The sequence below is a fragment of the Sciurus vulgaris genome, assembly GCF_902686455.1.
Source record: "Sciurus vulgaris genome assembly, chromosome: 2".
Classification (NCBI taxonomy): domain Eukaryota; kingdom Metazoa; phylum Chordata; class Mammalia; order Rodentia; family Sciuridae; genus Sciurus; species Sciurus vulgaris.
The window spans coordinates 81,270,132-81,295,424 of NC_136462.1; the positions used below are offsets into that span (position 1 = coordinate 81,270,132).

Below are 25,293 nucleotides of genomic sequence, written 5' to 3' on the forward strand. Positions count from 1 at the left end.
GCGTAACCCTGGGCCCCGGGTTTTGCCCACCACAGACAATAAGAACCTTTGCATGAAAGAGCTTAAAGTGTTATAAACTCTCACTTTTAGTTCATATTCTTTTAAAGAAAGATTGAAGTAGTTGTTAGTCTGTTAGTCTGCTAGTTGTTAGTCCATTCATCAGTATTTTTCAACATGAACTAATACCTTGAAGTTGGGTGTGGTTAAAAGATTATACCTAAATGCCCAGAGATGTGTGAGTGAGTGCAATATATGCAATTTACATATGTAATATATGGAGTTTTAAAAGCTAGCATGTGAGCTGCTGAAGAAGGATGGTGAGCTTCTATTAGCAAGGACAGAAAATGAAGGGCAGAAAGAACAGCATAAGTGAAGCCATGGTGGTTAGGAGTTGATGTTATAGACCCCAAAATAGGTGAAATAGAGCAATTAAATAATATTTTCCAGTTATAAAGAAGAATAAAATGATGGCATTTGAAGGTAAATGGATGGAATTGGAGAATATCATTCTAAGTGAAACAAGTCAATCCCAAAAAGCCAAAGTCTGAATGTTTTCCCTGATAAGTGGATGATGATACATAATGGAATTGGGGGAGTAGGGGGTAAGACAAGAATGTTGAAACTTTGGATTATGTAAAAGGAAATGAGAAGGGGGATGGGGCGGGGGTATGAAAGATTATGGAATGAGACAGACATTATTACCCTATGTACATGTATGATTTCACAAATGGTGTCAATCTATATTATGTACAAACATAGAAACGAAATGATGTACCCCATTTGTGTACAATGAGTCATAATTCAGCCTGTAAAAATAAAAAAAGATTTTGTTTCTGCATGAAGAGAGAGCTTAAAGAATGGGAATATTTTGCCACCTGTACTTCAGATAAAACATTAATCTCCAGAATATATAAAGAACTCAGAAAACTTAACACCAAAACCCTCCAAATAAGCCAACCAATAAATGGGCAAATAATCAGAACAGACACTTCACATAAAAAGATATATAATTGATCAACAAGGATATATATTATATGAAAAAATGTTCAACATTTCTATCAATTATATAAATGCAAATTAAAACTACACTGAGATTTCATCTCACTGTAGTCAAAATAGCAATTATCAAGAATACAAGTAACAATAAATGTTGGCGAGGATGTAGGGAAAAAGTCATACATTGTTGGTGGGACTGCAAATTGGTGCAACCACTCTGGAAAGCAGTATGGAGATTCCTCAAAAAACTTGGAATGAACCCACCATTTAATCCAGTTATCCCAGTCCTTGGTCTATATCCAAAGGACTTAAAATCAGCATACTGTAGTGACACAGTCACATCAATGTTTATAGCAGTTCAGTTCATAGTAGTTAAACTGTGAGTGAAATTATGACATTTGCCAGTCAAATGGATGGATCTGGAGAATATCATGCTAAGTGTAATAAGCCAATTCCAAAAAACCAAAGGACAAATGTTCTCTCTGATATGCAGATGCTAACACAAAATAAGGGTGGAGGAGGAAAGAATAGAAGTTCATTGGATTAGACAAAGGAGAATGAAGGGAAGGGAAGGGGGTTGGGAATAGGAAAGACAGTAGGATGAATCAGACATAACTTTCCTACGTGCATATATGAATACATGACCAGTCTAACTTCACATCCATGTGCAACCACAAGAATGGGAAGTTATACTCCATGTATGTGTAAAATGTCAAAATACATTCTACTGTCATGTATAACTAAAAAGAACAAATACAAAAATCAAAAAAGAATTTGTTTCTGTTCATAGTTCTAATTTAATTCTATAATATCTAAAAATGACATTATATGAAAGAAAGTTTTAAGCATCCACATTTTAACTAAACTTTAATTATGACTTTGTTTTCTGTGACTGACTTTAACAAAAATTTTACTCTACTTACCCTTTCAGTCTTTTAAGAGCTTTAAAATTGGCCTGGGCCAACTTCCTGCAGTTGGGTTTATAGTTCCTCTCTTATTGCTATTAACCAAATGCTGTTGGGGTGGACAGTTTTTTCTAAAAAATTTTCCTGTAGCTATGCCCATTTGATTCAAGGTCCTCGAAGGTGCTTACCCCACAACCACTCCACACTATTGCCCACTATATAAGGTTTTTCTTATGTCTGCTTTTCAGGTTTTAGTTAAAACTAAAGGAAGAATGATTATGCTTTCTTAAATACAGAAAGACATAATATCATACTTTTAAAAACAAATCATATCTGAATAAGACCTAATGGTAATCTATTGGTAAATTTATTCACTGACATTCACTTTCTATTTCCTCCAAGTAAGTGCTCAGACTCTAAAAAAATTATTTCCTTAATTCTTCCTATAATTTTAGAATTATATCTTTGAAGGGAATAAAACCAAATTACTTGTCAATACATTCATTCATAGATTGCTTTCACAACATCAAAATGTTAATATTTGATGCTACCTGTCACATTATTTTTCTCCAACTAACTTTTTTTTTTCAAAAAGTAGGTCAAACATGAAAGAAGTCTACTTAGTGTTCACTTAAAATACAAATGAGTGTTCCTGATTAGCAGTTTCTTCAAGTGGTGCTTCTGGAACTCAGACCCTTTCTATTTGGCCCTATTTTTGTTTCATTGTCTTTGGTAAGTGGTTTCCAGCAACACTGTGGCTCAGTTGCATTAGAACTTATTGAGGCTCTTGCATGGGTAAGGATGGTAGTCCTGAACATCAATTCTAATTACATTCTATGTACTCAGAACGTGAACTCATGAACTCTAGAACTCAGGCACATGACATATTATCCTTGACAAAGGTTTCAAAAATAGACATTGGAGAAGAGACAGCCTTTAAAAAAATGGTGTTGGGGAAGCTGGTTTTCCACATATAGAAGAATGAAACCAGACCCTTATCTATCACCCTGCACAAAAAGGAATTCAAAATGAATCAAAGACCGAGGAAATAAACCAGAAAATGATGCAACTTCCATAAGAAAATGTAGGATCAACACTCCAGCATATAGGTGCAGGCAATGACTTTCTCAATAAAACCCCTAAAGCTCAGGAAATAATGTCAGAAGTTAATAAATGGGATGGCATCAGATTAAAAATCTTTTGAACAGTAAAGGAAACAAGAATGTAAGACAGAACCTACAGAGTGGAACAAAATTTTTGCTCACTACTCTTCTGACAGGCTTGATATCTAGAATATACAAACAACTAAAAAACATACTTAACAAAAAAAGAAAAAATATAATTAATAAATGAGCAAATGAATTAAACAGACATTTCTCAAGAAACACAAATGACCAACAATCATATGAAAAAATATTCAACATCATTAGCAATTAGGGAAATGTAAATTAAAACTAAACTGAGATTTTATCTCACTTCAGTCAGAATGGCAGCCAAAAAAATACGAACTAATAAATGTTGGAGAGGATGTGGAGAAACTTTTAACACTGTTTGTGGAATTTTAAATTAGTACAACCACTTTGGAAATTAGTGTGGAGGTTCCTCAAGAGGCTAGGAATGTTGAACATTTTTTCATATATCTTACACAAATGGTATGCCTTTACTCCATGTGCAAACAGAGAAACAACATGTATCCCATTTGTTTACAATAAAAATAAATTTAAAAAAAGGCTAGGAATGAACTGCTACATGATCCAGTTATACTACTCTTACTTTCCTAAGGGATTTAAGTCATCATACTGTAGTGATACATGCATATCCATGTTTATAGCAGCACAATTCACAATAGCTAAACTATGGAACCTGCCTTGGTGTCATCAATGGACAAATGGAATGAGAAAATGGATAGAATTTGAAAACATTATGTTAAGTGAAAGAGGTCAAATTCAGAAGGTCAAGGGTTATGTTTTTTTTTTTTATATGTGAAATCTAATGAGGTAGAAGGAAAACAAAGGTGGAGGACTCCCATGAAAATCAAAGGAAGATAAATAGAATACAGGAAAGGGACCAGGGGGAGGAGGAAGGAAAAAGGGAAATACTGGGAAATGATATTGACCAAATTATATTGTTATATTGGGTGCATGTATGAATATGTGACAACAAAACCCACCATTATGTACAACTATAATGTGCCAATAAAAAATGTGGGAAAAAAAAAAAGAAGTCAGGCATATAACCACTGAACTCCAAAGGGTGCATAGAAATGTTATCTAGATTTGAAGAAAAAAATTGTTTTGTCTCTGTTCCACAACTGATATCTTAACTTCTTGTTTGATTAACATCTATTCGTTTTGATGTATATATGGTGGATTAAGAGTTTGTAAGGAGGAGGATCCAAGATGGCGGACTAGAGGGAGGCAGCGTTCCTGGTCGCTCCATAACTCCAGTTTCAAGCAGCGGATATCAGTTTCTTGGTGAGGCAGTTTTTGCTGCATATCGATTCTCTGGTGTTTACCCCATTTGTCTGCTGTGATGACCTGCAGTCTGCCAGCATATCGACACCTTTTTTGAGTGCAGATTGCTTACTGTCAGCCACCTTTCATCTGCCATTTGCCTGCCTCTCGCCAGTCCATCGCCTACCTTATACCTATCCATCACCCAATGCACGAGGTTCACCTCCCGATTGTCCGACACCAGTCAGCAAACTGATCGCTGACTGCCAGTGGAGCACCAGCTGCCTGCTGTTGCCTGGAAGTTCACTGTCACAGTACGTGAGGGTTGATTACACATGGCTGCCGCCATTTTGAGACAACAGCCAGGCCCTGTAGGACCCCTGGCTGAACTGAATGAGCCCTGTCTCCAAGATCCCTCAGCTTGACCGATCACTCCCTGCCTCTGTGGTCCTCACATTGACTGACTGCTCCCTGACACCAGGACCCCCAGACCAACTGACTGCGCCCTATCACCGGGACCCCAGACTGACTGATTACACCCGGCCTCCAGGATCCCACAACCACACCAAACACACCCGACCTCCAGGACCCCTGCCTGACAAACCGAATCCCACCACCAGGATCTCCAGCTGACCACATCTTCACCCTGAGCTGCAGCTCCCATTTGCCAACACATTTTGAAGCCAGAGCGGCCATCTTGGATAATCCTGGAAGCCGTAGCTCCAAACTTTAGGTGAGGCAAATCCCATCCTGAGACGCCTGCTGGAGGCTTGAAGCTCATTGTCAGGTACCTCTCATGCATCAGGCTACTGAACACTGGGAAGGTTCATTACTATATGACTGTTATACTGTAGATTTTCTTTTTTCTCCTTATAGAAAAAATTTAAGTTTTTATTTCTTTACTTTTCTTGCTCTCTTTTCCTTTTGTTTTACTGTTCCCTCAGAGTCTTTCTCCCTTTTTTGCATGCTAACATCCAATTTCTTTTGATTACACTCTCACCCTTTCTACTATCTAGAACTTACATATAATCTTTTCTTATCCCATTAACAGTCACATTCTACATCCCACTGCATCCTCTTTGTCCTCCATTAGAAAATGCAGACCTTATTGCAAATCTGTTTGTTTTACTGAAGATAATATTTGAACTCATACTGTTTATTATGACAATTTTGTTATTGTCCTCATAGGGGCTATTTGGTCTAGGATTACATAGTGTCTGAATTGGGCACTGCTAATATTGAGTTCCCCTTAAAATAAACGGTTTTGGAAACCTATAGGGCCACTATAAGCCTATAGGGGGAAATCTGCAATACCCCAGATCTGCACTGCTAGAGGGGAAGATACATGAACAACATGAAAAAACAAGGGAAGAAAATGATCCAAACAAATCTAGATTCTATATTGATAGAATCCAATGACAGTATGTTAGAAGAAATGTCAGAAAAGGACTTCAGATTATACATGATTAAGATGATTCGCAAAACAAAGGATGAGATAAGAGAGCAAATGCAGGCAATGAATGATAATACCAATAAGCTGAAAGAGCACCTGCAGGAAGCAAAAGATCATTTCAACAAAGAGATAGAGATTGTCAAAAACAAACACACACACACACACACACACACAAATGGAAATCCTTGAAGGAAACAATAAACCAAATAAAAAACTCAATGGAAAGCATCACAAACAGACGAGACCACTTGGAAGACAGAACCTCAGACAATGAAGACAAAATATTTAATCTTGAAAATAAAGTTGCCTGAACAGAGAAGATGGTAAGAAATCATGAACAGAATCTCCAAGAACTATGGGGCATCATTAAAAAGACCAAATTTAAGATTTATTGGGATTGAGGTAGGCACAGAGATACAAACCAAAGGAATGAACAACCTATTCAATGAAATAATATCAGAAAATTTAACAAGCCTGAAGAATGAAATGGAAAATCAAATACAAGAGGCTTACAGAACAGCAAATGCACAGAATCACAACAGATCCACACCAAGACACATTATAATGAAAATGCCTAATATTCAAAATAAAGATAGGATTTTGAAGGCCGTGAGAGAAAAGCATCAGATTACATACAGGGGGAGAACAATATGGATAGCAGCCGACTTCTCAACCCAAACTCTAAAAGCTAGAAGGGCCTGGACCAACATATTTCAAGCTCTGAAAGAACATGGTTGCCAACCAAGAATCCTATACCCAGCAAAACTAACCTTCAAATTTGAAAACGAAATAAAATCCTTCCTTGAAAAACAAAAGTTAAAAGAATTTACAAATAGAAAGCCTGCACTACAGAATGTTCTCAACAAAATATTATATGAGGAGGAAATGAAAAACAACAATGTAGGTCAGCAAAGGGAGGAACTACCTTAGAGAAAAAGCACTCAAAGGAGAAACCAAGCCAACTTAAAAACCAAAAATAAGCCAAATGACTGGGAATACAAATCATATCTCAATAATAACCCTGAACGTTAATGACCTAAATTCATCAATCAAAAGACATAGACTGGCAGAATGGATTAAAAAGAAAGACCCAACAATATGCTGCCTGCAAGAGACTCAACTCATAGAAAAAGACATCCACAGACTAAAGGTGAAAGGATGGGAAAAAACCTACCATACACATGGACTCAGTAAAAGCGGGGGTTTCCATCCTTATATCAGATAAAGTGGACTTCAAGCCAAAGTTAGTCAGAAAGGATAAGGAAGGACATTCCATACTGCTTAAGGGAACCATAAATCAGAAGACAAAATGGTAGTAAATATTTATGCCCCAAACAATGGTGCATCCCTGTACATCAAACAAATCCTTCTCAATTTCAGGAATCACATAGACCACAGCACAATAATTCTGGGTGAATTTAGTGCACCACTGTCACCACTAGATAGATCTTCCAAACAAAAACTAAACAAAGAAGGAATAGAACTCAATAACACAATCAATAACCTAGACTTAGTAGACATATATAGAATATTCCATCATTCAACAAGAGGATTCACTTTCTTCTCAGCAGCACATGGAACCTTCTCAAAAATAGACCATCTGTTATGCCACAAAGCAGCCCTTAGGAAATGCAAAAAAATAGAGATACTGCCTTGTGTTCTATCAGATCATAATGGACTGAGAGTAGAAATCAATGACAAAATAAAAAAGAGAAATGACTCCAACACCTGTAGACTAAATAATATGCTATTGAATGAAACATGGATAACAGAAAACATCAGGGAGGAGATAAAAAAAATTCCTAGAGGTCAATGAGAACAATGATCAACATATCAAAATCTCTGGGACACTATGAAAGCGGTACTAAGAGGAAAATTCATTGCATGGAGCGCATTCCAGAAAAGAATGAAAAGTCAATAACTAAATGACCTAACATTACAGCTCAAAGCCCTAGAAAAAGAAGAACAGAAGAACAGCAAAAGTAGTAGAAGACAGGAAATAACTAAAATCAGAGCTGAAATCAATGAAATTGAAACAAAAGAAACAATTCAAAAATTGACAAAACAAAAAGTTGGTTCTTTGAGAAAGTAAACAAAATAGACAAACCCTTAGAGAAGGAGAGAGAAAACTCAAATTACTAAATTCGTGATGTAAAAGGAAATATCACGACAGACACCACTGAGATACAGAACATAATGAGAAGCTACTTTGAAAATCTGTATTCCAACAAAATAGAAACTACCAAAGACATTGACAAATTTCTAGAGACATATGTTCCTCCCAAACTGAACCAGGAGGTTATACACAATTTAAACAGATCAATCAAGCAATGAAATAGAAGAAGCCATTAAAAATCTACCATCCAAGAAAAGCCCAGGACCAGACGGATTCTCAGCCGAGTTCTACAAAACCTTCAAAGAAGAACTCATTCCAATACTTCTCAAAGTATTCCAGGAAATAGAAAAGGAGGGTAGCCTCCCAAACTCATTCTATGAAGCTAATATCACCCTCAACCCACACCAGGCAAAGACACATCAAGGAAAGAAAATTTTAGATCAATATCCTTGATGAATATAGATGCAAAGATCCTTAACAAAATATTGGCAAACTGTATCCAAAAGCATATTAAGAAAATCATGCACCAAGATCAAGTGGGGTTCATCCCTGGAATGCAAGGATGGTTTAACATCCTTCAGTCAATAAACATAATCCATCATGTCAATAGACTTAAGGATAAAAATCATATGGCTATTTCAATTGACGCAGAAAAAGCGGTCAACAAAACTCAACACCCCTTCATGCTCAAAACACTAGAAAAAATAGGGACAGTAGGAATATACCTGAACATTTTAAAGGCTATTTATGCTAGGCCCATGGCCAACATCATTCTTAATGGAGAAAAACTGAAACCATTGCCTTTAAAAATGGGAACAAGACAGGAATGTCTTGTTTTACCAGTTCTATTCAACATTGTCCTCGAAACTCCAGCCAGAGCAATTAGGCAGACTAAAGAAATTAAAGGGATACAAATAGGAAGAGAGGAACTTAAGCTGTTACTATTTGCTGATGAGTGATTCTATATTTAGAGGATCCAAAAACTGCTCCAAAAACTTCTAGGCATCATCAATGAATTCAGCAAAATAGCAGGCTATAACATCAACACGCATAAATCTAAAGCATTTTTATACACAAGCAATGAAACAACTGAAAGGGAAATGAGGAAAACAACTCCATTTGCAATAGCCTCAAAAAAATAAAATACTTGGGAATCAATCTAACCAAAGAGGTAAAAGATCTCTACAATGAAAACTACAAAACATTGAAGAAAGAAATTGAGGAAGACCTTAGAAAATGGAAAGATCTCCCATGTTCTTGGATAGGCAGAATTAATATTGTCAAAATGGCCATACTACTAAAAGTGCTATACAGATTCAATGCAATTCCACTTAAAATCCCAATGATGTACTTTACAGAAATAGAGCAAGCAAGTATGAAATTCATGTGGAAGAATAAGAAACCCAGAATAGCTAAAGCAATGCTTAGCAGAAAGAATGAAGCAGGGGGTATCACAATACCAGAACTTCAACTATTCTACAAAGCAATAGTAACAAAAACAGCATGGTTATTGGCACCAAAATAGACAGATAGATCAATGGCACAGAATAGAGGACATGGATACAAACCCAAATAAATACAATTTTCTCATACTAGACAAAGGTGCCAAAAATATTCAATGGAGAAAAGATAGCCTCTTCAACAAATGGTGCTTGGAAAACTGAAAATCCATATGCAACAGAATGAAATTAAACCCCTATCTCTCACCCTGCACAAAACTCAACTCAAAATGGATCAAGGACCTTGAAATCAGACCAGAGATCCTGCATCTTATAGAAGAAAAAGTATGTCCAAATCTTCAACTTGTTGGCTTAGGATCAGATTTCCTTAACAGGACTCCCATAGATAAAAGCAAGAATTAACAACTGGGATAGATTCAAACTAAAAAGCTTTCTTTCAGCAAAGGAAACAATCAGTATGTGAAGAAAGAGTCTACAAGAGTAGGAGAATATCTTTGCCACTCATACTTCAGATAGAGCGCTAATTTCCAGAATCTATAAAGAGCTCAAAAAACTACACCAAGAATACACATAATCCAATCGACAAATGGGCTAAGAAAATGAACAGACACTTCACAGAAGAAGATCTACAAGCAATCAACAGATATATGAAACAATGTTCAACATCTCTAGTAATAAGAGAAATGCAAATCAAAACTACCCTAAGATTCCATCTCACCCCATTAGAATGGCGATTATCAAGAATACAAGCAACAATAGGTGTTGGCGAGGGTGTGGGGAAAAAGGTACACTCATACATTGCTGGTGGGGCTGCAAATTAGTGCAGCCACTCTGGAAAGCAGTATGGAGGTTCCTCAGAAAGCTTGGAATGGAACCACCATTTGACCCAGCTCTCCCACTCCTTGACCTATACCCAAAGGACTTAAAATCAGCATACTACAGAGATACAGCCACATCAATGTTCATAGCTGCTCAATTCACTATATCCAGATTGTGGAACCAACCTAGATGCCCTTCAGTTGATGAATGGATAAAGAAACTATGGCATATATATACAATGGAATATTACTCAGCTATAAAGAATAATAAAATTGTGACATTTGCAGGCAAATGGATGAAATTGGAGGATATCATGCTAAGTGAGATAAGCCAATCTCAAAAAACCCAAAGGACGAGTGATCTCGCTGATAAATGGATGATGACACATAATGGGGGTAGGAGGGGGGCAAGAATGGAGGAAGGAGAGACTGTATACAGGGAAAAGTGGGGTGGGAGGTGTGGGGGGAAGGAAAAAAATAACGGGATGAATCAAACATTATTACCCTATGTAAATGTATGATTATGCAAATGGTATGCTGTTACTCCATGTACAAAGAGAAACAACATGTATCCCATTTGTTTACAATAAAAATAAATTAAAATTAAAGAAAAGAAAAAAAAGAAAAAAAGAGTTTGTAAGGAAAGGAGATTGGTAGTTCTGGGTATCTGGGAATAGAATCTTTCTAGATTTAGTGGACAAGCTGACATTTGGGCAACATGATTGGGAAAGTCTTGGTTTAGGTTTTTAAGCTTAATGTTTGAATATAATGGTGCATCTCATGTTAGAAATATTTTGTTAACTAAGAGGTAGTTTATTTATTTTTTATTTTTTGTGATAATGGGGATCAAATCCAGGGACTCATAAAAAGAGATATTTAAGATTAGGAGAGGAAACTCTGGAAGAAACACTATTGTGCTGGCAACCTGGAATATGTGTAGTGTGACACATATGCATGGAGGTATTCCTGCAGCATTCATCTCCAGGGTGATACTTACTGAGAAGAATCACATGCAGGTCTGTATCATGCACACTAATGGTTCCCACTGCTTCCAGGGTTGAGGTCTCCGGAGACGGGGCCTCAGAGTCCAGGGATAAGCAATGGGGAATAGAGAGTTTTGTGGCACGTTTTAGTTTGTGAACCTTGTGAAGAAAAGAGCCAACGGTGTTTTACTAAGAACCTGATCCTCCACACTGCTGGGCTGAATTTAGGTTCTGTGTGGTAGGGTATGATAACCAACTGTGAGCAATAATGTCCTATTATGTCTCAATGTCCTCTTTGCTTTATGTGTTGCATGAAAAAGGAGCATGAAGTTCCCTGATTATTCTTTACAAACAGCTTTCCTATCATATAAGCCTTATTAAGATAGAGGATTAAGGACATCTTTTTGGCCAACTTGTTTTGCTCTTGCGGGTGATCTTCCAGAGGATTGTATTCCTACCAGAGAAAAATGGGTAAAGCTTTGTGTAAGATTGTCACAATAATTTAGATGACTAACCCTCTAAGTTTCCATTTCTCTTTCACACAGATCACAGCATAGCCCACCTTCAACTACTGTGTGTGGTGTGCAGGTGAGGAAAACTCTGTAAATAGTAGTTTATTTCATGAAATATCATACTCATATTCAAAAGAGTCAAAAGAAAAGAGTGAGCTGTGCATCACCTGTTGGGATCTGAGAGGTACCTAAAGGCAAGAGCAAGATGGAGGGTATATTGTCCACAGAATGGGGCTATTGTGCAGGGAGTGACTTCCTCCTTCCTGTGAGGAACTCCAGGCAGAGGGAAATCTGTGGCAAATGGAAAGTGAAGTCTTGCTTTCCCCCTGTTCTTCTCCTCTGCCTTCTGGGTGGCATTGAGTAACCACTGGTGATTTAAAGGAAGGGAGATTAGGTTTCTATCTTTGCACATCTTCTGAGTCCTGTCTTGGTCTGTTTTTATATACTTCACGCCGTGACAAGCTCTTTACACTTTTTTCTTGGATTATTGAACTAACTTTCAAATAGTTTCCTGCTAATTTCATTAACCTGTACCAAGTTGTCCTGAAAACTGGTGTTTCTATAAAGCGTTGGTAATTTTACTCTTTCGTTAGTTCACCCACCTCCAGTTGTTTTTTTCTTACCAGCAAAATGAGATTGAACTAGTCAGATTGGCGGTGTGTCTGATGGCCCTACCTTTGTTACCTCTACTCAATAATTCTTTTGAAAGTACTCTAACTTTTATCTTTTGGACTCTTTCTCTCTCTCTCTCTCTCGTGTGTGTGTGTGTGTGTGTGTGTGTGTGTGTGTGTGTGTGTATTATTATGATGTAGTAATGTTTCTCCTTCCTCATTGGCTTTGGAAATTTTATCTTTGACAAGATCCATTTTCCATTTTACTTCACAAAACTTTTGTTATTATTTTTAGCTGAGTATAATATTGATTCTCAAGCAACAATAAAAAATGTTTTTGTCATATTTCTTTGTTACTGTGTCCATGGTAGCACCAGAATAAAGATGGAGGGATGCTGGCTAACATCTACCCCACAATCTGTATCAGTTCTCTATGGAGTTGCCACAAATGAACAGACATTCTAAGTAAAAGTAGTATATTTGATATGCAAATGAAGTGCCAAGATGAATCTCCTCAGATTTCTTCTAATCCAATTCAAGTGCCTAAACTCCCTGTATTTAGAAATTATAGTCAACATACTGTTTGAAGTTGATTTGAACAGAAGGTAATTGATCTGAGCTCAGTAAGATCAAAGGTTTTCCTTCTTTTATTCATTGTTCTTTCCTTATTTCCTAGAACAGTGCCTGACGATTATAATGTGTAAATATATATTTATTGAGTAAACTAAAAAGGAAGGAAGACAAGAGGAAAGAACAGCCCATCTTTCTAAAGAGAAGATGGTAATCCACAAACTCAGATTGAAGAAAATTAAAAAAATGTATTTCTTCCCCAAGAACAGGAAAACTATGTAAATATCTCTGTCACCTCAACAGGTCAGACCGATGAGGGCCTCAGAGACTAATAGCTCTGGCTCTGTGAGTGAGTTCCTCCTCCTGGGCTTCCCCTGCAGCTGGGAGATCCAGATCCTTCTCTTCGTGATCTTTTCCCTCATCTACCTGCTGACTCTCACAGGGAACACGTCTATCATCTGTGCTGTGTGGTCCAGCCGGAAGCTCCACACACCTATGTACGTCCTCCTGGCCAACTTCTCCTTCCTGGAGGTCTGCTATGTCAGCTCTGATGTGCCCAAAATGTTGACCAACCTTATCTCCCAGACCAAGAGCATATCCTATGCTGGCTGCCTGCTCCAATTCTACTTCTTCTTCTCCATGTGTGCTGCTGAGGGCTTATTTCTGTCGGCGATGTCTTTTGATCGATTTCTTGCCATTTGTAGACCTTTGCACTATTCCATCATAATGACCAATCGCCTGTGTGCTTGGTTAGTCATCTTCTGCTGGTTGGGTGGCTTTCTTTGGTTATTGACTCCTGTGACCCTAATATCTCAGGTTCCCTTCTGTGGTCCAAACACTATTGACCATTTTCTCTGTGATTTGGCGCCTTTGCTGGCATTGTCCTGTGCTCCTGTACCTGGAATTACCTTGGCTTGTGGTATCATCAGCTCTCTCATCATCTTCCTTACCTTGCTGTACATCCTTGGTACTTATTTCTGTGTCCTAAGCACAGTGTTAAATGTGCCTTCAGTTTTGGGAAGGCGCAAAGCTTTCTCAACTTGTGCCTCCCACCTTGCTGTGGTGTCTCTGTTCTATGGTTCGGTCATGGTGATGTATGTTAGCCCAGGTTCTGGGGACTATCATGGGATGCAGAAATTTGTGACTTTGTTCTATGCTTTGGCAACTCCATTCTTTAACCCCATTATCTACAACTTCCGGAACAAAGATATGAAGGAGGCATTAAAGAAATTTCTCTATGTGTTATGATAGGAAATCTCTATGGGACTCAAGAGTCAAATTTGAAATAATCTTAATGTTTAGGAGGATGAAAAGATCACAAGGCAGATGAGATAAAGTTTCCACCCCCCCATCCTCTTATTCTATTTTTATATGTTGGGGAGACAATTTTAAAGGATTCATTAGACCTATGATATAAATCTTAGGAAATTATTGCTATTATGTTCCTGATATGTCTGTACTGTATAGAGACTTCTTTGTTTTTGCAATTTATCTTAACAGGACTTTGATATACTTCTTTATGACTGAGGTTCTGCTTACTCTTTGGGTTTTTATTTCATTTTGTTGGTGTATTTCAGCATCCTTGAATTCTGCCTTCACTGAGGCAAGTTGTAGCTAAGGCAGGAAGATCACAAGTTCAAGGGCAGCTTCAGCAACTTAGTGAGACCCTGTCTCAAAATAAATAAATAAAAAGGACAGGGTAGTTCAGTGGTAAAGTGCCCCTGGAGTCAATTTCCAGTACCCCTATTCCCACAAAAAATGTTATCGAATGTAATGCAAATGCACAAATACTTTACTAATAATGACCAGATTAGAAGTTTAGACTATATGAGGTGGTCAGACTAGAAAACCCCACAAAATCCAAACCTTCAACATCAGGGACAACTTTAAAACACTACCTTTGTATTCTTCATGATTCCAAATATAGATTTAGCCACAAATGGGCCCTCAATAGTGTTGATTGACAAACCCTGTTTCCTTTTAGCCTCTGCCATCACATTAGCATATCCAGGCACTTGAGTGTTAGTACTCAATGTGAGCCCAATGCCTATAGAATTTGTGAGGTCACTACCAACCCAGGTCTAAGGTGCACTTAATTTTTCATGTAGTTCTCTATAGAACTCTGGATAAGTGTTCCCCAAACTTAATTTCTACTATCTACCCTCTTATTTTCTAGCGTAGTAACTTAATTTACAGTATAACACTTCATGAGGAAACCTTGGGCTAAATCCTGGTCTGGGATAAGTTCAGCAATAATATTACTTCCAAATTATAGTCAAATAGTTGCAGGCTTTTGCTGGATATTTTTACACAACGATTCACTTTAAATCCAAATGTTTCATCTTATATTTGTTAGTTTCTTTTTTAAATTATCTCTTACCATCCTTATTCTCCAGTGGTTCCACTTACCTATAACTGGAACTTGATATCTTAACATTATAATTCCACATCTTCTTGAATGCACAACTAATCTTCAGCCTCTTCCCTCTGATCCTTAGTTATCGTAACTCATCATTTTTGTCCAGGTTCAGCATGCTGTGCCTGTGATGACATAGTAACTTCATAAATAGTCTCTCTAGTTCTGACCATTGTTGTATTTCAGAATTATCTTCTTAAACCTCCTTTCCACCAGTTCTCACCCTTATTTCCACTCTAATTATACACAGGACAAATTCCAAATTCTTCAGTGTGTATGTAATTTGAGGTTTCTCTCCACCTGTCCTCAAATTTTATTCCTTTTTTACTAAATATATGTCCTATCCTTACTATTTGACTTATTATCTCCAACTGTAGAATAATGATAGTTTTACAAGCCGAACTTAAAATTGTTCTGTTCATACCTTGCCCATTTTTAAACAGCACTCATGAAACTTCTCTTGCCATCAGACTGTTATTTTCTGTTTTCTTTTTTTTTTTTCGAACAGGGAGGGCAATACTGAAGTAATTCAGTTAGGAAAGAATGTAGTATACTTGGGACAAAAGTGAATGGATTGGGCCAATGGAGATAAATTCTTTGCAGAAAAATAAAACAGTTGAAAGGAATAGATAGCAGTGGTAGTGGGGGATGATGATCTTCTGAATAGGCTGGTCTGGGAAGGCTTAACTTAAGCTGAATTTTGAGGAAAACCAAAGAAAAAAATGAGGGAGTTCAATCTGGATTACTTCAAGTTTTCTGTGAGCAAGAAAACAAGTCAACTGAGTGTGGAAACACTAAACGCATGTGATTAGAGCACCAGCTTCAAGGGGTTGCTACTAAGAAAGGCAAGAAGATTTAGGTTCAGAAGATACACTGTTGAAAAATGTGGCTGACTCAAGACTGATTTGAATATCCATGGCCTGTTCAGGTTAAGGCGTCTCAGATCCCAGGACTCTTTTACTCAGTGCTGATAAGAGTTAAAGACATTGCCAGGGGAGGAGCACTGTGGGAATCCTTGTAAGTGTGGTCTTTGTTGGCATTAGGCTGGTAGAAATGGCATGCTTGATAGATTGCCTCAAAAAAGAACTAACATTAAGCAATTATTGTTAAAAAATAGGAAATGTTTCTCCTGGTTTTTAAAAATTGTATGTGACATATTTAATTGATTTTATACATAGAGGTAGATTTAATCAACTTCAAGATTTAACCAGTATTCAAGTTTTCAGTGAGGGTGGTTGTTTCCATATTAAAAAAAAATGATTTACAATGTAAAGGTTTATATATATAGTTCTATAAAAATGATAGGGAGATATACTTTATATTGTCTCACGATAGAACAAGACTAAGCTATATTTGAAGTATGTACATTATCCTGAATTTCTCATCCTGTGGTAAGACAAAGCCTGAAGCATGTCTATTGAAATAAAGGAGAAGAACATACATTTAAAATTAACTAATAAACATCCATGTGGAGATTCAAGTAGATAGTTGGGTCTTTATGTATATGAGGTTGCATACATAAATTATGCAAGTCTTTATATGAGATTGGGGGGATGGTATTTAAAGCTATTTAATTCTTTGAGATCAATCAAAATCAGTGCAATCTAACAGTAATATAATTTGAGCCACATATATTTTTTAAAATATTCTAGTAGTCATATTAATAAAGGTAAAAAGAAAGTAATATTTCAAGTAATATATTTAACCTAATTCACCCAAAGTATTATCATTTCAACAGTAATTGCTAAGAGCACTATGAATGAGATATTTACACCTTCTGATTACATTGTGTTCATAATCAGCATGCAACTTCATACATAGAGTGCACTTCAGTTAGGACTAGTCACTTCCTGTTGGGGGCTGTGCCATGTTGGCGGCGCTGGGATGGCGCCTGATCACATCGGCAGCAAGGAGGTTAATAGACATAAGCACACTCAGGTGATTTTCTTGTCCACGCACACAATGTATGCGCATGTGTTCTCGAGCACTAATTGCCTGCTCGGAGCATCTCGCCTAATCTTTGCGTAAGAGGCGTGGCCCTGCTCTCCGCGTCCTGGAGGTGATATAAGCGTAGGCGGAGCGAGACAGAGACACAGCAGCCATTAGAAGCAGCCAGAGGGAAAAACACACTACAGCAGCCATTAGCAGAAGAAAAGCAGTAGCAGAAGACACGCAGCGCGGCAGTAGCCAGAGAAGACACGCCACAGCAGCCATTAGCAGAAAAGTCAGAAGAAAGAACACAGCAGCGAGTAGGGGCAGCAGCGGAAGGCAGATCGCGGAATGGAGAAAAGCCTGTCTTTCTTTCAAAGTTTCTCTCTTAAGCAAAGTTTCTTTCTCTCTGATAAGCGGGGTCTCTCTCTCTCTCCTCTCAAAGCAAGTAAACCTCATTTCCTCTATCCTCTATGAACAAGCAAGAAAGCAGTGCACTAAAGAGAAAGATAGAAGTGCCTCAGTTTCCACTCCACCACTCATAAGTCCTGTGCAAGTTGTTGCTGCAGGCGGTGACAAATATCCATGGATTTTGGAACTGCAAAAAGCCAGCGACAAGTGGTGGCCCGTACTGGGAATGGGGAGCATGCGGGAAAGGAAAATTAGCAACAACCTTACAGGAAAAAAAGGGAAAATCTGCACGGTGGGGAAACTGAGGAACCTCACAGGAATAGGGCAAGGGAAAATTCAAGATCCGCCTCCGGGAATAGATACAGCAGGGAAAGTAGGAACCTCGCAGAAGTCTCTGGCCAGAGCAGTTTAAGGGCGAGGGATAGTAAAAAGAAATAGTGTTGGTCAAAAACTAAAGGTCACAAAGGAGATGACAGTGAAGTGCAAAAATGTGTGTATTTGTGTTTGTGTTTAAAGCTAAAATAAGTCAAGTAAAATAAGTCAAGAAAAGTTAAAGTAGTATACAGGAAGCTGAGTCGAAGAGGGCCCAGGTACAGGGAACTGGGTAAAGCAACCCCCAGTGGGGAGGGCCCAAATACAGGGAACTAGGTAAATTAACCCCCAGTGGACTGGCCAGGTATTAAAATAATAAGATTTTGTGTGTTTGTTGTTTGTCAAGAGTTCATGTCTTTGATCAGAATGGATGAAGGAGCTCTGGAATGTATTTTTTGTATTGTGTTTGTACTACTGTTAGTGTGGCCTTTGTACAGTGAAGGATAAATTCAGAAATATCATGAAGTCAGTTTGAAGGGATAATTCAAAAGGAGGCATGAAACAAGAAAAAGAAGTGCTGGGAGAGGTTAAAAAGGAAGTTAGCTGGGGTAACCAAAAACAGGAAAGTTCTGGGGAGAAAGGAAACACTGGGGAAGAACTAGAAAATAAGGAAACCAGTGTATGATCATGTGTTCAAACGCTAACAGAAATAAGCCCAGGGTTTATAGAGGAAAAGTTGTTCAGTGTGCCACAAGGGGATCTTCATAAACAGGATCTAAGAGCAACAGAAAAGAACTGTTAAAGAAAACAAAGTGAGGAATAATTGTGTGGTAATGACTTGGAAAGTCAGAAAGCTTAAGAACAAGGGAAAAATGTAGGAGAAAGCTAAACCTAATACAAAAAACCCCAAAAAGGAATAACTAAGTGGTAGTGAAAACTTAAGAACAGGGAAAAAGGAGAGAGCTGAATCTAGTACAAAGAACTTAAAGAGGCAGTTACAACTGATTGGAAAAAGCTATGCAGAGCAGTGTTATTTGGAGGACAATGTCTGGTTGGAGAGCTCAGTGGCAAGAAATAGCTGTTGAAACTGCTTGCAGAAATGTAGACTTCCATTAATGCACTTTTATGAAAATGTTCCATATGGTTCTGAATTCATCTAATTCATCTCCATTCTATTTGAGCTTGGACCTATTAGATGCTTATAGCTGGTGTTTAATTCTGCTTGTTGAGCAATGGCTAGTTTGACCTAGAGAAAAAGGATGGTAGTTGGCTTCAACCTTTTATTGGGAGACCTGGCTTTCTATCAGAAATGTCTCAGCTCAAATCCGTAAATCTGAGGTCATAATGGGCTCATTGAGGGAGGTTTTGGACTGGAAATTCATTGGTTAGAAAGGATACTATGATGCTTTAAATCATCTAGCCAACCTGAATTTTCAGCACTTGAGATTTAACTGAAGAGTGTGTAGTGTCCCCACGTTCTTTTCATGACCATAATAAAAGTGATATGCTTAAACTAACTGCAGCCAGCAAGAGTGCATATTAACAGTGCAAAGAAATGTGATAAGGAAAAGACAAGAGTGAAAGACGTGTGCGTTTCATGGGTGTTGCATTTGAAGGTTTGCATTTGCCTGAAGTCAATGTAAATGCACCTCAAACTGAAGGGAAGAATATCGAGCCTTTGAGAAGACGACTTTGGTGTTTTCTAGATGGTTCCTGAATGAGTGTTTGTTACTCGAAATTTGAAGGAGGAGAAAAAGAAGTACACTGAGAAAGAGAGAAGAGTGATTTTCTTTCAAATTCTTGGAAGCAACACAGCCTGTATGAATTGTCTGCTCTTCCTCCTTTTCCCGTTTGGGAACAGACTTCTTATTCTTTGAGAATCCCTTTCTTTCTGCTCACTCTTCTCAGATCAACGTGCTGAGGACCACTTCCTCCTTGCCTTGGGTCATTGCGAATTATACCTGCAACTGTATCTTTACTTTTCCTATTACTGCAAGGACAGGAATCCTTGAATCTTAATGATAGTTAATAAAAAGAATGACCCATCACTTACAAACGTTTTGTCTTCTCTGAAGTGATATGAAGCCCACTAGCTTCCGTCATCTTTTTATCTGAAAGAGAAGGCAAAACAGATTGGTACTAGGTCAGATTTTCCTAAGAGATTTTCAAACATGTGTGCCTGAATAGACAAGTTAGAAGTCTTGCAAGGAGGAATGGGGGATTTGTGAAGTAATCACTTATTACATGATGTACTACTGTGTGATATAGACTATACTCATAGATCAGAACACAGGGAACATTTATAGCCCCCTTTTGTAGCAGCCCTACAGACAGTAGATGCTGCACTCAAGGAGCTCCCACCTGTGTCCTCTGAGAGATCCTAGGTGTTCAGAATTTTGGATTCTGAGTCATCCTGCCACAGTTTGTGCTTCATGTAAAATGTAAAGTCATCTTTAGGTGTAACACAAAAAGGAACAGAGCACCAGGCAACTCTCCACTTACATATGCACCTATTTCTGGCCTTCTGTTGTACTGGAGGCTGCCCTTCAGACACAGCAGGAATAATCACAGGGCACCATTCAACCCCCAGTATTTTCCTTTCACTGATGAACTTAAAGAAGAGATTGTCTCTGTGAGTCCCACAGTGAGACTGTCACCTAGTAATGACCCTGCTGGTCTGCTGCTAACCTGGCACCTCAACTGTGGTTCTAGATTAAAAAGCCAGCACCATGTTGGATGTTACCAGTTACTTTAGACTTTGGGGGTTTCCATTTCACCCCGCGGAGTTCTTCAAGTGATGATTAAAATCTACTTTAGCAAATCCCCTAATGCTGAACCCTTACCCAGTAAGAGTAACCTCTCTGACTATTCTTATCATTCAGTGTTGTGACATTAAAAGGAGGTCCTTACCATAATTGTATCATTACCTCTTATATACCTGTATGGAAGTACCAACCTGTACCCCATAAATATGTACAATTAAATATGTCAATTAAAAATTAAAAAACATTTATAGAAAGTTGGTCTCATTTATTTCTCTGGTAGACTCCTGGAGGAGAGAAATGATGCATGCTGGTATTGTCCAGTTGCATTCAGACGGTGAGTACAGGAACTCCTGGGGTCTACGTAGCATTCAGAACCTCCTCTGACACCCTTGCCCAGGTGTACTTTTATATTTTAAAATTATCCTTCCTCTGACCCAACACTCTCTCCAGGCTTCCTATCATATTTAAATAATAGTTTCTAGTCTCTGTTATATTTTGATAAATGTTAGCAGATTTAACATACACCATCTAATATAAGTCTCATCGCATTCTTCTGAAGAGAGCTCTACCATTTTAAAATAGTTAAACAGATGCTCGAAAAAGCCAAGAGATTAGACTTGGTTGTGATTCAACCTGGTTTCTTTTTGTTCCATGAATAGATGTCTGAAGTGAAAAATTATGCCTAATACGCCAATGGCTTCCACTTGTTATGACTTTGTGGTCATTATTATGCTTTTTGGTCACTGGAAAACTTCGAATGTTATTTTGGGTTATAAAATATTCTTACTTCCAACAATATATTTGAAAATTTATTCAGAAGTTGGGCTCTAGGGCTTCAATTCCTGTTTATTTAAGTACAGACAATTTTACTGAAACAACAGATGCCAGGGGTAAGCAAAGATTATTCAAATTGATCATTTCAAGAAGGAACATTCAAGGCAATGAGTTACTTTAACAAATAATTCCTGAAATATTTTAGCAAAGTAGTTCCTGAAAAATCCCTTGTAAGTGCAAAGCTTCAGATCGTTTTCTTTCCTTGCTTCTTTTTTTAAAATTTATTTATTTTAATTAAATACAATAAATTTACATAGGGCAATGTTGTTTGATTCATTCTGTTATTTTTTCCCTCCCCCACCCCTCCCACCCCTCTTTTCCGTCTATACAGTCCTTCCTTCCTCCATTCATACCACCCTCCTTATCCCTAACCCTAAATCTAACCCTAACCCTAACACTAACCCCTACTACACCCCCTTATATGTCTTCATCCGCTTATCAGCAAGATAATTTGTCCTTTAGTTTTTTGAGATTGGCTTATCTCACTTAGCATGATATCCTCCAATTTCATCCATTTGCCTGCAAATGGCATAATTTTATCATTCTTCATGGTGGAGTAATATTCCATTATATATATGCCACAGTTTCTTTATCCATTCATCAACTGAAGGGCATCTAGGTTGTTTCCACAATCTGGCTATAGTGAATTGAGCAGCTATGAACATTGATGTGGCTCTATCTCTGTAGTATGCTGATTTTAAGTCCTTTGGGTATAGGCCAAGGAGTGGGAGAGCTGGGTCAAATGGTGGTTCCATTCCAGCTTTCTGAGGAATCTCCATACTGCTTTCCAGAGTGGCTGCACTAATTTGCAACCACACCAGCAATGTATGAGTGTACCTTTTTACCCACATCCTCACCAACACCTGTTGTTGCTTGTGTTCTTGATAATCACCATTCTAATTGGGGTGAGATGAAATCTTAGGGTGGTTTTGATTTGCATTTCTCTTATTACTAGAGATATTGAACATTTTTTCATATATCTGTTGATTGCTTATACATCTTCTTCTGTGAAGTGTCTGTTCATTTCCTTAGCCCATTTGTTGATTGGATTATTTGTATTCTTGGTGTAGAGTTTTTTGAGTTCTTTATAGATTCTGGAAATTGGTGCTCTATCTGAAGTATGAGTGGCAAAGATATTCTCCCACTCTGTAGGCTCTCTCTTCACATTACTGATAGTTTCCTTTGCTGAGAGAAAGCTTTTTAGTTTGAATCTATCCCAGTGGTTGATTCTAGCTTTTATTTCTTGTGGTATGGGAATCCTGTTAAGGAAGTCGGATCTCAAGCCAACAAGTTGAAGATTTGGACCTACTTTTTCTTCTATAATTTGCAGGGTCTCTGGTCTGATTCCGAGGTCCTTGATCCATTTTGAGTTGAGTTTTGTGCAGGGTGAGAGATAGGGATTTAGTTTCATTCTGTTGCATATGGATTTCCAGTTTTCCCAGCACCATTTGTTGAAGAGGCTATCTTTTCTCCATTGCATATTTTTGGAACTTTTGTCTAGTATGAGAAAATTTTATTTATTTCGGTTTGTGTCTGTGTCCTATATTCTGTACCATTGATCTGCCTGTCTATTTTGGTACCAATACCCTGCTGTTTTTGTTACTGTTGTTTTGTAATAGAGTTGAAGATCTGGTATTGCGATACCCCCTGCTTCGCTCTTTCTACTGAGGATTGCTTTAGCTATTCTGAGTTTCTCATTTTTCCAGATGAATTTCATAATTGCTTGCTCTATTTCTGTAAGGTACACCATTGGGATTTTAATTGGAATTGCATTGAATCTGTATAGCACTTTTGGTAGTATGGCCATTTTGACAATATTAATTCTGCCTATCCAAGACACGGGAGATCTTTCCATCTTCTAAGGTTTTCTTTAATTTCTTTCTTTAGTGTTCTGTAGTTCTCATTGTAGAGGTCTTTCACCTCTTTTGTGAGATTGATTCCCAAGTATTTTATTTTTTTCGATGCTATTGTGAATGGGGTAGTTTTCCTAATTTCTCTTTCTGAAGATTCATCATTTATGTATAAAAATTCATTGGATTTATGAGCATTGATCTTGTAACCTGCTACATTACTGAATTCACTTATGAGTTCTAAAAGTTTTCTGGTGGAAATTCCAGGTTCCTCTAAATATATAATCATGTCATCAGCGAACAGGGATAGCTTGAGTTCCTCTTTTACAATTTGTATCTCTTTAATTTCTTTGGTTTGTCTAATTGCTCTGACTAGAGTCTCAAGAATGATATTGAATAGAAGTGGGGAAAGAGGGCATCACTGCCTTGTTCCAGTTTTTAGGGGGAATGCTTTCAGTTTTTCACCATTTACAAGGATATTGGCCATGGGCTTAGCATAGATGGCCTTTACAATGTTAAGGAATGTTCCCACTACCCCAATTTTCTGTAGTGTTTTGAGCATGAAGGGATGGTATATTTTATCAAATGCTTTTTCTGCATCTATTGAAATAATCATGTGATTCTTAACTTTTAGTCTGTTCATGTGGTGAATGACATTTATTGATTTCCGGATGTTGAACCAACCTTGCATCCCTGGGATAAAACCCACTTGATCGTGGTGCACTATCTTTTTAATATATTTTTGTAAGCAATTTGCTAAAATTTTGCTGAAAATTTTTGCATCGATGTTCATTAAAGATATTGGTCTGAAATTTTCTTTCCTTGATGTGTCTCTGTTTGGTTTAGGTATCAGTGTGATATTGGCTTCATAGAATGAGTTTGGGAGGGTTCCCTCCTCTTCTATTTTATGAAATACTTTGAGACGTATTGGAATGAGCTCTTCTTAAAGGTTTTGTAGAACTCGGCTGAGAACCCATCTGGTCCCGGACTTTTCTTTGTTGGTAGGCTTTTGATGACCTCTTCTGTTTCATTGCTTGAAATTGACTTATTTAAGTTGTGTATGTCCTCTTTGTTCAGTTTAGGTAATTCATATGTCTCTAGAAACTTGTTGATATCTTCGAGGTTTTCTGTTTTGTTGGAGTATAGATTTTCAAAATAGCTTCTAATTATGTTTTGTATTTCACTCGTGTCTGTTGTGATATTTCCTTGTTCATTCCGAATTTTAGTAATTTGTTTTCTCCCTCTTTCTCTTTGTTAGTGTGGCTAAGGTTCTATCAATTTTGTTTATTTTTTCAAAGAACCAACTATTTATTTTGTTAATTTTTCCAATTGTTTCTTTTGTTTCAATTTCATTGATTTCGGCTCTGATTTTAACTATTTCCTGTCTTCTACTACTTTTGGTGTTGGTCTGCTCTTCTTTTTCTAGGGCTTTGAGCTGTAGTGTTAAGTCATTTATTTGTTGATTTCTACATCTTTTGTTGAATGAACCCCATGAAATAAATCTTCCTCTAAGTACTGCTTTCATAGAGTCCCAGAGATTTTGATATGATGTGTCTTTGTTCTTGTTTACTTCTAAGAATTTTTTTATTTCCCTCCTGATGTCTTCTGTTATCCATTCATCATATAATAGTGTATTATTTAATCTCCAGGTATTGTAGAAGTTTCTGTTTTTTATTCTGTCATTTATTTCTAATTTCAATCCATTATGATCTGATAGAGTACAAGGTAGTATCTCTATCTTCTTAATTTGCTAACAGTAGCTTTGTGGCATAAAACATGGTCTATTTTAGAGGGGATCCATGTGCTGCTGAGAAGAAGGTGTATTCGTTCTTTGTTGGATGGTATATTCTATATAAGTTGGTTAAGTCTAAATTGTTGATTGTGTTATTGAGATCTATG

At 37.5% G+C, this 25,293-nt stretch overlaps 2 protein-coding genes across 2 annotated transcripts in view; one reads left to right on the plus strand and one right to left on the minus strand.

The window, feature by feature from the left end:
* LOC306655301 (olfactory receptor 11H6-like) overlaps positions 1-25,293 on the minus strand; it is a gene marked incomplete at both ends in the record, with an annotated part of 170,976 nt that overhangs the window by 62,922 nt on the left and 82,761 nt on the right. The gene's annotated exons all lie outside the window — the stretch shown is intronic.
* LOC306653656 (olfactory receptor 11G2-like) lies at positions 13,190-14,125 on the plus strand (the record flags this gene model as incomplete). Its single annotated transcript, XM_079126661.1, has 1 exon — positions 13,190-14,125. The coding sequence occupies one exon, from the start codon at positions 13,190-13,192 to the stop codon at positions 14,123-14,125; it is 936 nt and encodes a 311-aa protein (XP_078982787.1).